This window comes from Daktulosphaira vitifoliae, unplaced genomic scaffold, assembly GCF_025091365.1.
Source record: "Daktulosphaira vitifoliae isolate Bord-2020 unplaced genomic scaffold, ASM2509136v1 Scaffold_1, whole genome shotgun sequence".
Lineage (NCBI taxonomy): Eukaryota > Metazoa > Arthropoda > Insecta > Hemiptera > Phylloxeridae > Daktulosphaira > Daktulosphaira vitifoliae.
This window is the reverse complement of record NW_026099572.1, coordinates 82,663,286-82,679,460: the sequence shown is the minus strand read 5'-3', so window position 1 is coordinate 82,679,460 and position 16,175 is coordinate 82,663,286. Positions and strand designations below refer to the sequence as shown.

General features: G+C 40.7%; 1 protein-coding gene across 1 annotated transcript; it reads right to left on the bottom strand.

The window, feature by feature from the left end:
• Positions 1-2,888: 2,888 nt before the first annotated feature.
• On the bottom strand, positions 2,889-15,752 carry LOC126896889 (uncharacterized). The gene is made up of 4 exons (XM_050670045.1): positions 15,687-15,752; positions 13,673-13,865; positions 12,040-12,281; positions 2,889-3,005 (listed from the first exon to the last, which is right to left on the bottom strand). Exons 1-4 carry the CDS (start codon positions 15,720-15,722, stop codon positions 2,955-2,957), a joined length of 522 nt encoding a protein of 173 aa, XP_050526002.1. The 5' UTR covers positions 15,723-15,752; the 3' UTR covers positions 2,889-2,954.
• Between the last annotated feature and the right edge of the window lie 423 nt (positions 15,753-16,175).

The following is a 16,175-nucleotide window of genomic DNA, read 5'->3' as shown; positions in this document are numbered from 1 at the left end:
GGGCTACGAAATGTCGGAACGAGCGCAGTGTTCCTAGCTCGGGGAATCGGGCGCGTCCTCAGGTTGCGGATAGCGGAACGGCCTGCAGATATGCAGGTTAGCCGCGAAATAAGCAGTCCATTAATTTAGACTGACGAATAAGCGGTCGCGGACAGCGAGCCCCTCGTTCGCTCGTTAACCCTGCAGATATGTAGGGTAGCCGTGATATAAGCCACTCCTTTTAGAGTGGACGAATAAGCGGTAGCGATCGAGGGTAATTTTCATAACGGGCAGGTGGGCCCGATAGTCTGGTAAGGCAACCACCTAGGTGAAGGTAACACCGAAATCAAATCCCCTGGCGGCAGGTAAAACACAGGGAAGGACACCCGTAAAACCAAATATGGAAGCAAACCAATTAAAAAAAACGGTTACCGCGCCAGGAGAATCGGAGTCTCCAGGGCCGTCTGGGAAAGGTGTCGCTACAGGCCTAACCCGGTCGTCATCCAGCGACTGTACCAGAACCGTGGGACTGGTGAGGCAGGGTCCAGGGGGCGTTCGCGCCCAAGTAACTGTCGGAGGGTGTGCCAAGCAGGCACCCTCCAGTGACCTTCGGGTCACTGAGGTAACTGCTGGTGGCGTTGCTACCACCAAAGATATGGTGGACGACTGGGAAGGTGTGCGGGATCGTTTTCGTGACGACATGCCGCTGACTCAGTCGGAGTTTACCCGATGGGTTAACTGGCTCCATTACATGGAGGATGGGAAGTCGACAAGTGACTGCTTTCCCTGTGGCCAATTCCGGACAGCCGAGGCGTTCCGGAGTTCGGTGTCCACTGTGTTAGGCATAATGCAGAGGGACCTGGACGACGGATGCTCATTTGCCCCGGAAAGGGTTATAGAGTACGACCCGCTGGAAGATGTCGATGAGCCCAACCAGAGAGCTGAGCTCATCGAAAAATGCATTTCAAGTCGCCGAGGAGATGCCGCAGCGGAACGCCTTATGGGCGTGGCTCGTCTCGTCGCCTCAGAACTCCTATCCCGTTACAAAGACAGCGGGGTAATGAGATCCATGGGGCGTGGTCTCCGACAAGCCGTCGATTATATGGCGTATGTGGAACGTAGAGACAGCGCAGAGAAGCAGGAATCGTCGTCTCCTGATGCTGCTGCTAAGGAGGACAAGGACGAGGCGATGCGGACGGGCGATCGTTCAGGTGGTAGAAGGGCTGAACCGTCCCTAGGAGAAGGCTCATCCACCCATCACCGAGCAGGCTCTCCTGCACTAAGCCCGTTACCGGAGGATTCTCCCCCAGTGCGACATCCTGGCAAGAGGTGGGCGCCTCTGGGGGAAGAAGGCGAGAGCGACGACGAGGCCACATTTGACGTTGGCCTCAACCACGTCGTTGCCCTCGCTAGAACTGCAGAGGTCGAGGGAAGTTTGATGACGGAGGTTCCTGGTACTCACCTGGAATACCTCATCGAACAGATTTCCCTCTCTTGCCAGGCCCTTACAGAGTTGAGGAGCTCTGTTCGGCCCTGCCGTAAGAGGTGGTACAATCCGGCGGATGAGGCGACCGCCGCGTCGGCAATGGTGGATAAAATTAGTGAACAAGTGTCTGTTCTCAGAGGAGTTATAGACAAACGCCGGGGCGTGGGAGTGCACAAAGAGGTGCAGACCGCCACGAAGCGGCTAGAGGGGATCCTGGATGAGGAAAAACGCAGAATAGCGTCGCCGTCGTCCAGGAACCCCCAGGAAGCTGCACCTGAGATGGGAGCCGCACCGCTGGTGCTAAAAGTGGCGACTGTGAAATCGTCCAAAGAAGCCGGGACGCAAACCGTTGAGGACCCACCGGCCGTCAAGCCGATGGGGACCACTAAGGAGATGACGAAGAAAAGAAAGAGGAAACGACCTGCTGCCTTAGGCCCTGCCCCCGTATCGGACATTGCGCCTACTCTGACGCAGTCTGAACATGGGGTAGGGAGCCAGGCAAACGGTGAAGGGTCTGCAGTAGGGGATGCGAGAGTTGATCTCGCTGAACCACTATGGACCAAAGTTGTAGGAAGAAAGGCAGTAACCAAGAAGCAGGAGGATGCGGCGGCCAAGCCCAAACCGCCGCCTGTAACGAGAGTTCCGAAACCGGTGAAACTGCGGACCAGAGTGCCTCGCACGGAAGCGGTTGTGATCGGCCCCCTAAGGGAAGGTCAAAAGTATGCCACGGTAATGGGCATAGCCATGGCTGCTGTTGACCTCCAAGCCCTGGGCATTCAAGTGTCCGGGACCCGGAGAACCCAGGCAGGGGCCGTCCTACTGGAGGTCCGGGGGACCGTGGAACAAGCGGACATTTTGGCAGCCAAACTGAAGATGGCTCTACAGGAGATGGACGTGCGGGTTCACCGACCTTCGATGAACTGCACTGTCCTTCTCCTGGACGTGGAGGAGTGGCAGGAGGAGCGAGACGTGCACCGAGCACTTTGCACCGCCCTGAAGTCTCCTGACGGAGAACTGCCGCCGCACGTGGGACCAATCACGGTCCACATGAACACCGGCGGTAAAGGGCGGTATGCAAGGTGCGAGGTGCCCCTCAGAGTTGCCCATCGCCTGACATCGATTAACCGAGTACGGTTTATTATAATAAAATAAATCCTTAATCCCACAACATTATATATGTTGTTATATATGTTATTATGAATGTTGGAGGAAGAATAGATAGAGGAAGACCAAAAAAGAGATGGAGGGATTCTATTGAATGCGATTTGAGAACAGCTGATGTGAGCGTAAGTGATATGGGAGATCGTGTCAAGTGGAAGTTTAGGAAAAGGGTGGCCGATACCAAGTAGTTAGGATTAAGACGAGGAAGAAGAAGAAGAATTTGTTATTATATATGTTATATAACTAATAAGAACAATTTTGTCTATACTTAATAAAATTTTTTTTGTAAATATAATTTTTCTTATAAAAATTCACTATAAAAAAATTTTTATTCATCTTCTTTTTTTTCGGAATTCTTAGCTTTAAAAGATTTTGACATCTGAAAAAAAAATTTGACATTATACTGTATTTAAGAAAAAAATTACATGTTAGTTAATAGCTATTGCATTAAAGAATCAATAATAATTTTATTATTGTGTCTGCTACTTTTTCTTAGGTCAGACCGATTTTTCTAAACAATACCTCAAAAGATAAAAAATCGTATCTGGTTGTAGACATTACCCTCAAAAATTGAAAATGTTTCACTTGTTCCTCGTAAATGTTGGGAATTCCACCAAAAATTATTATTTTTAAAATCTGTTAATTTTGACATTTTTTTAAGTTTTTTAAAAAAAAAAAATTGTCATAACTTAATGAAAAATGAACAAATCAAAATATTTTTTTTTTTTATTTTAACCTTAAGTAATTCCCTTTTATGTGATATAGAATTTTTTTTGGAAATCTAATGCTTTACTTGCCCACAGGGAAGATTCAAAATAGCAACTTTTTTACAAAACTCAACTTTTATTTGATATAAATTGTTAAACCGTCAGGTATTCAAAAAATTTATATCAAATGAAAGAAAAATACCTGAAATTTCTACAAAAATAAATGTATTTTAATTTGTTAATTTTTAATACTAATTGACATAAAACATAAAGTTAAATTTATTTAAAAAATTTTTTCAGCTTAAATTGCCAATTTTTATTTAAAAAAGAATGCGACGAACATTAAAAGATTCAATAATTGCCTAAGGCAATGATTTTTTTGCAATTTTTCCTCAATTCTCTTTGAGTTTTGCTTTTGAAAATACACCAATTACTTAAAATTAAACATCTACAGAATTGCATCGAAGCACTTATTATGATAGTGTTTTTAATCACTGTCTAATATCATCAGTACTANAGCGTCGCCGTCGTCCAGGAACCCCCAGGAAGCTGCACCTGAGATGGGAGCCGCACCGCTGGTGCTAAAAGTGGCGACTGTGAAATCGTCCAAAGAAGCCGGGACGCAAACCGTTGAGGACCCACCGGCCGTCAAGCCGATGGGGACCACTAAGGAGATGACGAAGAAAAGAAAGAGGAAACGACCTGCTGCCTTAGGCCCTGCCCCCGTATCGGACATTGCGCCTACTCTGACGCAGTCTGAACATGGGGTAGGGAGCCAGGCAAACGGTGAAGGGTCTGCAGTAGGGGATGCGAGAGTTGATCTCGCTGAACCACTATGGACCAAAGTTGTAGGAAGAAAGGCAGTAACCAAGAAGCAGGAGGATGCGGCGGCCAAGCCCAAACCGCCGCCTGTAACGAGAGTTCCGAAACCGGTGAAACTGCGGACCAGAGTGCCTCGCACGGAAGCGGTTGTGATCGGCCCCCTAAGGGAAGGTCAAAAGTATGCCACGGTAATGGGCAAAGCCATGGCTGCTGTTGACCTCCAAGCCCTGGGCATTCAAGTGTCCGGGACCCGGAGAACCCAGGCAGGGGCCGTCCTACTGGAGGTCCGGGGGACCGTGGAACAAGCGGACATTTTGGCAGCCAAACTGAAGATGGCTCTACAGGAGATGGACGTGCGGGTTCACCGACCTTCGATGAACTGCACTGTCCTTCTCCTGGACGTGGAGGAGTGGCAGGAGGAGCGAGACGTGCACCGAGCACTTTGCACCGCCCTGAAGTCTCCTGACGGAGAACTGCCGCCGCACGTGGGACCAATCACGGTCCACATGAACACCGGCGGTAAAGGGCGGTATGCAAGGTGCGAGGTGCCCCTCAGAGTTGCCCATCGCCTGACATCGATTAACCGAGTACGGTTNGTCTGTGAAGAAATCACCAGGAAGATTAAGAGGCTCACCATAAACAAGTTCCGCAGACGTGGCTTTTAAGTCTTCCTTAAACGCAGAACGTATTCCGAGAAGCACGATAGGCAGTGACTCAGTCCACGAGTCTTTTGCGTGGGCCATGATGGCTGCCTTTAGTTGTCGGTGCATTCGTTCGACGAATCCGTTTGCAGCAGGATGCCAACTGGTAGTGGGGCGAAGCGTAAAACCAAAACGTTTTGCTAAAGTTTTTAAAGTAGCTGAAACAAACTGAGTACCACGGTCAGTCGTAACGTATTGAGGTACTCCGAAGCGTGAAATCCAGCAATTGAGGAAACCCTTAGTGACATCGTCTGCTGTTATACGTTCGAGTGGATACACCTCCGGCCAACGGGTGAAACGATCGATTACCGTCAGACAGTACCTGAAGGACTGAAGGATTGCCGTTCCTGGGCACGTGCCTGCGTCCACTGTCAGTGATCGAAAATAAGCCGACACGTCTCAGCCCCACTGGGAAACTTTGAAACACCTTCACGCCGATTCAAACATGTTCATGTCGATATCATCGGTCCATTGCCGCCATCACAGTCCTTCAGGTACTGTCTGACGGTAATCGATCGTTTCACCCGTTGGCCGGAGGTGTATCCACTCGAACGTATAACAGCAGACGATGTCACTAAGGGTTTCCTCAATTGCTGGATTTCACGCTTCGGAGTACCTCAATACGTTACGACTGACCGTGGTACTCAGTTTGTTTCAGCTACTTTAAAAACTTTAGCAAAACGTTTTGGTTTTACGCTTCGCCCCACTACCAGTTGGCATCCTGCTGCAAACGGATTCGTCGAACGAATGCACCGACAACTAAAGGCAGCCATCATGGCCCACGCAAAAGACTCGTGGACTGAGTCACTGCCTATCGTGCTTCTCGGAATACGTTCTGCGTTTAAGGAAGACTTAAAAGCCACGTCTGCGGAACTTGTTTATGGTGAGCCTCTTAATCTTCCTGGTGATTTCTTCACAGACAAGCAAGATAATAGCAGTACGAACGACCCTACTAGCTTACTAGATCGTCTTCGCAGTGTTATGAATAAAATTCGTCCAGTACCTGCATCTCGCCACTCAAATCCACGATCATTTGTTTTTGCGGACCTTAAGGACTGTTCACACGTATTTCTCAGGGAGGGAGGTGTCCGAGCAGCACTTCAACCGCCATATCAAGGTCCCTTCGAAGTAATTGCCCGAAATGACAAAACGTTCACAATAAAAGTTCGAAATCAATCAGTTACGGTGACGATTGATAGAGTAAAACCTGCCTACCTCATGGTGAACGAAAGCACAACCGTTAGCCAGGCACATGCTCCACCAGCAACTGCCCCGGATACGACCAAACAGAAACAACCGCCTAATACCGATCCATCAACACAGCCAGTACGAACAACTCGCTCAGGCCGCCGAGTCAGATTCCCGGACATTTTTGACCCTAGCTAACTCCACTCCGTAGGGGGGTGGTGTGGCGGTCGAATATTCTAGAATGTCCGGCCGCCGCCGCCTCTAGAAGATTCGTCGCTCTACATAAGCGTGTGGCGGTCGAATGTCTAGAGAGTTCCGACGCCGCCTCTAGAAGATTCCTCTGACTATTTAAGGGCAAGATCGTCGCTCCAGTCAGTCAGTCGATCAGTCAATCACTTACGCATTCTGTCTTACACGCGCTTCGTTTCTCGCTGTTATTTATTAGTTCGTTGTAATACAGTTCGTCTCTCGCTGTTATTTGTTATTTGTTAGTTCGTTGTAATATAGTATAGTTGTTATTAAATCGTAAAAGTGTTTATTACTTCTATATATTACACCTCGCTACATTGGTGACCTCGACGATAACAAGTATGAACGCCGAAGAACTACGCAATCAATTGGAGGAGTTACGCCAAGAAAACGCTCGCCTTGCAGCACTACAGGCACAGCAATATCCAACAGCTTCAGTGAATCGCGTTGCCGTCAAGTTGCCACCTTTCTGGTCCGAAAGACCGAGCTTATGGTTCTCACAGGTTGACTCGCAGTTTGCAATCTCGGGAATAACAAGTGAGGAAACAAAATTTAATTATGTTGTGGCTCAGCTTGATACGCGTTACGCCGCCGAAGTAGAGGATATTATTACTAACCCACCGCCTACTGAACGCTACAAACATCTACGCGCAAAACTCGTTGAACGGTTGTCTATCTCAGAAGAACAACGTGTGCGGCAACTCATCAATGAAGAAGAACTAGGTGACCGTAAGCCATCACAGTTCTTACGACATCTCCGTTCCCTTGCCGGCACTACTACATTACAAGACAATATTTTACGTCAACTTTGGCTCCGCCGTCTACCATCACATGCACAAGCTATTTTAACCGCACAATCAGAGCTTCCTCTGGATAAGGTAGCCGAGCTGGCTGACAAAATTGTTGAAGTGCAGCCAGCCCCCTCGCAATTCGTCCATGCTGTTGCCACGACGAACAATAAAAAGGAACTCGATGTTTTAGCCGCCATTGAAGCACTCGCAAAACAGGTAAGCGAATTATGTGCTAAACGCCCGCAACGTTCCCGCTCTAGGTCACGTAACCGTTCAAACGTGGAACTGACTAACGGCAAAGGATGGTGTTGGTATCATAGCACTTATGGAGAAAAGGCTGCCAAATGTAAGGCTCCCTGCAAGTATCAGGAAAACTCCAACGACAGTCAGTAGCGGCGGCAACAGACTGTCCGAACCCGAGCAGCCGCCTGTTTGTTACAGATCAAATAACAAAACGCCAATTTTTAGTCGACTCCGGTTCCGACTTATCTTGTTACCCTCAACGGCTACTACGGGAACGACGCCATGCCACCGATTACGACCTCAGCGCGGCCAACAACAGTACCATAAAAACTTACGGGACGGTCCATCTCAATTTGAATTTAGGACTTCGACGCAGTTTCCCGTGGAGTTTTATTGTCGCCGACGTGAGTACTCCTATCATTGGTTCCGACTTCATGGCATACTACCACTTGCTGCCGGATTGCCGTACCAAACGTCTTATTGATGGTGTCACAGGCTTGGCTGTGAATGGTAAGGTTTCCTCTGTAAATCAATGCAGCATAAAATCAGTTGCCAACACTTCCCCTTGGGCTGCACTTCTCGCAGAATTTCCGGACATCACACGTCCCACCGGATTGCCCAGGACAATAAAACATCAAACAGTGCACCACATTCTTACGACACCTGGTCAGCCAATAGCCTGCCGCCCACGCCGCTTAGCTCCAGGTAGACTAAAAATCGCCAAACAGGAATTCGCGGAAATGGTCAAGGCAGGTACCGCTAGACCTTCAAGCAGTCCGTGGTCTTCACCATTACATTTAGCACCGAAAGGGGAGAACAGCTGGCGTCCTTGCGGTGATTACCGCGCGCTGAACGCCCGAACTATACCAGACTCCTATCCAGTCAGACACATACATGATTTCTCGCACAACCTGGCTAATTGCACGCTATTTTCCACAATCGATCTGGTAAAGGCTTACCATCAAATACCTGTTAATCCGGACGATATATGCAAAACAGCCATTACCACTCCATTCGGACTTTACGAATTTCCTTTTATGACATTCGGATTGCGAAATGCTGGACAAACTTTTCAACGCTTCATAGACGAAGTTACCAATGGGTTGGACTTCTGTTATGCATATATTGATGACATTTTGGTATTCTCTAAATCGGAAGAGGACCACAAACAGCATTTACGCACTCTTTTCGGGAGACTTTCTGACTACGGTGTTGTCGTTAACCCGCAAAAATGTGTATTAGGTTCGGCTGAGGTGAAATTTCTAGGTTACCTAGTATCTTCTGAAGGCACCCGCCCGCCACCGGAACGCGTCGAAGCCCTACGACAGTATCCATTGCCAAAATCTATGCAAGGATTACGCCGGTTTTTGGGAATGGTAAATTTTTATCGCCGGTTTATTCCCAAAGCTGCCGACCTGCAAGCACCACTTCACGGTATTCTCAAAGGCCCGAAGACAAAAGGTTCCCAACCGATAGAATGGACTCCCGAGTTAGAAAAAGCGTTCACCACATGCAAAGAAAGTCTTGCGACCGCTACTCTTTTAGCACATCCTCATCCAGCCGCACGACTTGGACTATTCACAGACGCATCTAGCCAATCTATCGGCGCATGTCTGCAGCAGCGAGTCAATAACATCTGGCAACCCATAGCATTTTTTTCAAAGAAAATGTCGGTGAAACAAAGTGCGTGGCCTGCGTATTATCGTGAGTTGCTTGCCATCTATGAATCGGTGAAGTATTTCAGGCACATTGTCGAAGCACAACCATGTACCATTTTCACCGATCATAAGCCACTCGTATATGCTTTCACCCAACGGAGAGAAAAGATACCTCCTACGCAACTCAACCAGTTGACATTCATATCCGAATTCACCACCGACATTCAACACATTAAAGGTGATGAAAATATCGTCGCGGATACAATGTCACGCATTGAAGTTGTGTCTCTCCCGCTGGACTACCGAGCTCTTGCTGCATCTCAAGACACGGATGATGAACTCAAACATTTTTCTGACAACAATTCATCTCTTCATTTGGAGAAGGTACTAGTGCCAGGATCTTCAATCTATATTTATTGCGACACGTCAACAGGACGCCCACGACCATTTTTGCCACAACGATTCCGGCGTCACGCATTTGATCAGTTACACAACCTTAGTCACCCCGGTGCACGCGCAACAGCTCACTTAGTTTCAGAACGATTTGTGTGGCCAGCAATGAAAAAGGATTGCCGTTCCTGGGCACGTGCCTGCGTCCACTGTCAGCGATCGAAAATAAGCCGACACGTCTCAGCCCCACTGGGAAACTTTGAAACACCTTCACGCCGATTCAAACATGTTCATGTCGATATCATCGGTCCATTGCCGCCATCACAGTCCTTCAGGTACTGTCTGACGGTAATCGATCGTTTCACCCGTTGGCCGGAGGTGTATCCACTCGAACGTATAACAGCAGACGATGTCACTAAGGGTTTCCTCAATTGCTGGATTTCACGCTTCGGAGTACCTCAATACGTTACGACTGACCGTGGTACTCAGTTTGTTTCAGCTACTTTAAAAACTTTAGCAAAACGTTTTGGTTTTACGCTTCGCCCCACTACCAGTTGGCATCCTGCTGCAAACGGATTCGTCGAACGAATGCACCGACAACTAAAGGCAGCCATCATGGCCCACGCAAAAGACTCGTGGACTGAGTCACTGCCTATCGTGCTTCTCGGAATACGTTCTGCGTTTAAGGAAGACTTAAAAGCCACGTCTGCGGAACTTGTTTATGGTGAGCCTCTTAATCTTCCTGGTGATTTCTTCACAGACAAGCAAGATAATAGCAGTACGAACGACCCTACTAGCTTACTAGATCGTCTTCGCAGTGTTATGAATAAAATTCGTCCAGTACCTGCATCTCGCCACTCAAATCCACGATCATTTGTTTTTGCGGACCTTAAGGACTGTTCACACGTATTTCTCAGGGAGGGAGGTGTCCGAGCAGCACTTCAACCGCCATATCAAGGTCCCTTCGAAGTAATTGCCCGAAATGACAAAACGTTCACAATAAAAGTTCGAAATCAATCAGTTACGGTGACGATTGATAGAGTAAAACCTGCCTACCTCATGGTGAACGAAAGCACAACCGTTAGCCAGGCACATGCTCCACCAGCAACTGCCCCGGATACGACCAAACAGAAACAACCGCCTAATACCGATCCATCAACACAGCCAGTACGAACAACTCGCTCAGGCCGCCGAGTCAGATTCCCGGACATTTTTGACCCTAGCTAACTCCACTCCGTAGGGGGGTGGTGTGGCGGTCGAATATTCTAGAATGTCCGGCCGCCGCCGCCTCTAGAAGATTCGTCGCTCTACATAAGCGTGTGGCGGTCGAATGTCTAGAGAGTTCCGACGCCGCCTCTAGAAGATTCCTCTGACTATTTAAGGGCAAGATCGTCGCTCCAGTCAGTCAGTCGATCAGTCAATCACTTACGCATTCTGTCTTACACGCGCTTCGTTTCTCGCTGTTATTTATTAGTTCGTTGTAATACAGTTCGTCTCTCGCTGTTATTTGTTATTTGTTAGTTCGTTGTAATATAGTATAGTTGTTATTAAATCGTAAAAGTGTTTATTACTTCTATATATTACACCTCGCTACATATTTTAATACTTAAAACTGGCATAACTTTTTGAAATATGAAGAAATAAAATAATTTTTTTTACTATACAGAAACCTTAGTTGTTTTCTTTTTATTTAATATAATTTTTTGAAATTTTTATTATAATCCCCAATTATAAAAAAAAAATTTTTAATTCTAGAAGCTTGGAGAAATATCTCAGTATTATACTTATGTAAAAAATGACCACTTTAAAAAAACTTTTTTTAATTAATTATCTCCAAATTAATAGGAGTATAAAATTTGTTTTTATATTGAATTACACGGTAAAATAATATCACTAAAATGAAATAATTTTTAATGATCATAGACCAATATACACTTTACTAAACCAAATTTTTCAAATTGATTTCAAGTCTAAAATTAGATATTTCTATTACTTCATTTTTGAGATTATTGCTTATTAGAAAGCAATTATTTACACATGAAAAATTTTTATTTAATAACAATTTTTTTATCAAATTAATTAATTTTTAAAAATAATCCGTTTAAATTTTGAATTAAAAATGTCCGTTTTAACTAATTTTTTGATCCTTTTAAGTTAACTTTTGTGAAATATCATAGTTAAATAATGTTGAACTTTTAAACACTATTTAACTTAACTTTCAAGTTTATAACTTATGTCCTTAAATAGTAAATTTTATGAGAAAAAAAATTGTATTTTTTGGATTGATATGTGATCAGGAACATTTTTTTGTATTTATTGTAATAAATGGTTTTAATGGAAATCTTAGTAATTATTTATACTAGTTAACAATACTAGTTTCAACATACATAAATACTGTACCACGACCACCAATGCTACTGTTTTTTTTTAATTATAAATTAATATTTTTAATATATTTCTAATTTTAAATAATATTAGTCACAAGCGATCAATTTTTTTAAATAATAGGTGAATTGTAATTTTTACTTATTGTTGAATAATATTGATGCAAACAAGAACAAATCAATTTTAGTGAGAATTACAGTACTATAATTTGACGCCCTGTCAGATTTACTTTTAATTTAAAAGATTAAGTCCATTTATATTCTTATCGGAATAACTTACAAATTTTTGGAGTTTGGATTTCTGACTCTTCTTATCTAATGTATCCCGAAATATTTTACCACATGGCATTATCGTTTCTATGCATTTTTCTTGTGTCCAGTTATATGCTTTTTTAATGTTATTCGAAATAGTACAGATTTCTCTTGCGAATTTTTTATCCACAGCCCCGGAAGTTCTTTTGCCTATGATCCATAAAACTCTCAACTCAGAAAATAAATAAAGGAATTCAGTTTTAATGTAACCTATAAATGATCAATAATTTTATTTATTTATTAGATGATAGTTAGGAAAATAAAAATGGATTTCTCTCGGTAAACACTAGATAATGGGATACATGAAAAAAATAAGTTGCATTAGAAAAAGAACAAAAAACAGCTATCTAATGAGCAATTCACGCAATCGGTTTATACACCTTCCACAGAAAAATAATTATATACAATAATAATTTAAAATAATTTTTAAATGTTCAAAATAATTTTGGGTACATAACTCGCGCTATTATCATATAACACGGAGATTTCTCCGTGTTATACGATATGATTAAATTTTTTAAAGGCCTAAAGGACCGCGTTATGCTCTTCAATGTGGATGCGGGGTACGGTGAGTGAATTTAAAGGAGCTACAGCTTGTCCTGCATAGTGTTGAGGAGCTGTAGTCGAGGTTGTGGACCCGGTGTGTGAGCGAAGTAAAGTGAAAGGCCGTCAAAAATTTTGTGGATTTTGCTGGACTTTTCATCGTGGCGTATGGCACGCGGTGTTGGTCAGTCAAATATTCATAGTAGGGCGAAGGCTGATAAAAGTGACACGAATCGCGGGGCATTCTGTATCATGAAGTGACGCGGGGCTGTGTCAAGATATATAAAAAATAGAGGTTAAAATGAAATTCAACAGTACATTAACGAACGAAATCATAGATGACTAGGCAAGGAATACTTCTGATTATAATATATTAGAGAATATAACTATGCAGAATATAGTTTTGAATATTTCAATTGTGGTGTCTATTTAAACGCCAAGAGTTACATAGAGAAGATTACGACTTAAGATACCTAACCTTTTTTTAATAACTTTGGAAAATCTACAAAATTAATTTTTCTTTTTAAAAATATTTTTTAAACTTGTATACGTTAAAAAATATCAAAATTTACCAATTTTAAAAATCGTAATTTCTTTGTGAGTTTCCACCATATACGGAGAAAGACGGAAAAATTTTCAATTTTTGAGGGTAATGTCTTCGATTAGATACGATTTGTGATATTTTAACGTATCGTTGAGAAAAATCGGTCAAGGGAGACTTAAGAAAAAGTAGTAAAAAACACACACACAAAAAATTAATACATCATGGTAAAATTAATAACGGTTTTTGCCAGTGCCACTAACCAATGCCTACAACTTGTTTATATAATATATGGTTGACCTCAATCCTCATAATTATTAACATAGTAATTCTTTTACATGACAATCATACTAATCATTTGTAATTGTTTCTAAATACTTTACATTAATGGCAATAACTGATACAAAAAAAAACATAATAACATTAATACCTTCTCAGCTTCTCATCAAAGCTAAAATTTCTTTACCTCAATTATTGCACAATGAAATTATAATTTATGTATTAAAATTGTATTTACCACTAGATCGATGTAAATGTTGTGCTATACTATTATCATATAAACACATAATAAATTTACATTTTGCTATTTCAAAATTTTTTCTTGACTTCACTAACTTTTCATATTCTTCCTTTTCTACAGCATCTTCTTCTTCTTCTATTTCTTTATTTTCGTTATTATCCATAGCTTGATATCGTGCCAATAAAATAGTCTACACAAAATAAAAATGTGCTGAATCCTTTAAACTATAGTAGCATATCAAATAAAACATGAACAAATTTTAAGCAGTGATAATAAAAAACCCCAGCACAGGGGGGTCGCGGCACAGTGGTGACTAGGCATGACCCCCCTGTGCTGGGTTTTTTTTCTTTACGAAGAAAAAATAAATTTATAAATTTTCAAGAAAATGAGTGCAACCTCCCATACTAAAATTATTGATGACCCATCAACATTTTTTGTAAGAAAAGAACTATAAATGGATATCTAAAAAAAATACATTGTATTCATTTATTTTAATTTTTGCAATCTTATACATTTATAATTTTATTTATATAAGATAAATAAATAAAAATCATTCATAGCAAATTTAAATGTTAGTTTTAATAGATATATAGAATTTTTTTTATAAATCTCAGAATAATACATTATAATTAAACTAAATTAATTTAGTTTAATTTAATTTTTGGGATGTTGTCGTCAGCGCTTTTAGCGATTTCCAGTTTATTGTGTTAAAGCGATCATAACATGATAATTATTTTAAGATATGATACATAATATTACAATAATCAATTTAACACATATATACATATATAATAGCTAGTACAATAGTGTATACGTTATGACAGATAAATTAATTATTTGTTTGTATACAATTAATATAAAAAACCCAGCACAGTGGGGTCGAGGCATAGTGGAGACGTTGCATAGTTTGCTCCAGTGTAGCTTTAATCTGACAGATTAAAATCACTATCATAAAATACGCTTCGATGCAAATCTTTAGATAGTGTTTAATTTTAAAAAATTCGTGGAATATACCATAAGCAACATGATCTGCTGGTTCGTTATTAATATCCTGATTCAGATAAAGTATGTCGAATGAAAAAGGGATTATAAAAAAATTTTATTTCTCATAAAAAACTGTGTTGATCCATACACTTTTCAATAAGTTATATCATTATAAAGTTAAAAATATAAAAAAAAATCCAGAATTTTCACACAATAATAGCATTCGGTAGCCATTTTCACGGTGAAGACAAAATAAAGTCCGAAATTTTTTTTTGCATAATAAAGTGTATTACAGTAGCTTTAATTTAAGATATATATAAAAGTGTTCGACTTTCCGGAACTTTTTCAAAAGTTAAGTTGAAAAAGTTAATTTTTTGTGAAAAAGTTGTCATTTTAAATCCACCCTTGTGGGAAGGTTAAGGGTTAAATTTATAAAAAAAATATACCAAATGAAAGCTAATGATATTATGCATCTACATAAAAAAAAATTATATTGATATGTTCATTTTTGAAAAAGTTATGGCACTTTTAAGAAAAAAAAATTGAAAAAATTTCGAAAATTAGCGATTTTTAAATTTGTAATTTTTTTGGAGGTTTCCCCCATTTACGGGGAATGAGGGAAATTTTTTCAATTTTTAATGGTAATGTCTTCGACTAAATACGATTTGTGATCTTTTGACGTATCATTGAAAGAAATCGGTTCCGTGAGAGCTGAGAAAAAGTGCTAACAGACCCAAAAAAAAAAAAAAAAAAACACATCTTAGTAAAATCAATACCTTCTCAGCTTCGCATCGAAGCTAAAATCTAATGGATCCATTAGAATGTTCAATCATGGGATTTTTGTTACAACAATAATTGTTAATCAATTATTGATAAAATCATATCTCACAATATGATATAATTTAAAATTATAATTTATTTTATATTTAATAGATATTTTTTTAATTCATAATTAATTATTAAATTAATAAGTTCCTGTAAATAATTATTTAAATATACATAAAATCAAATAACATACAATACATACTAAGATCCAAAAAAATCGTAAGTATAAAAAATTCATTTTGATTTATTAAAAATAACTAAAGCTATATGAACGCTAAATAAGATAAATTTTCAAGTCATTTTATACTATAATTCAATTATTTTTACAACCAGTTATTTGTTTTTAAATTTTTATTGTTTTATGAAATTCGCAGATTTTAAATTGAAAAACAATATTGAACAACATTCTATTAATAAATAAATTTTGTGCATAATTTAGCAATTGTTTAAATTTAAAATTCTTTAATTTTCTATGATTTTGAAAATACAGCAGCCAATCAAGCATTTTTTATTCAATAAATTATCATTTTAAGAGTTATAAAAAAAAAAATTTAATAATTGTTGTTAACAAAAGATTATATTAACAAAAAATTTAAAACACTTAATTTGTATTTCAATTTAAACATTTTAATAAAATAATTTTTCAACTATAAGATTTGAAAACCAATAAAAGCTTAAATAAAATGTTACA

Excerpts from the sequence above, each read along its gene's own strand:
- LOC126896889 (XM_050670045.1), bottom strand. The coding sequence starts at position 15,722 with ATGAATTTTTTATACTTACGATTTTTTTGGATCTTA. Across the intron at positions 13,866-15,686 it reads TACGATTTTTTTGGATCTTA|ACTATTTTATTGGCACGATA; the intron begins GTATGTATTGTA and ends TATTTTGTGTAG. Across the intron at positions 12,282-13,672 it reads ACATTTACATCGATCTAGTG|GTTACATTAAAACTGAATTC; the intron begins GTAAATACAATT and ends GATCATTTATAG.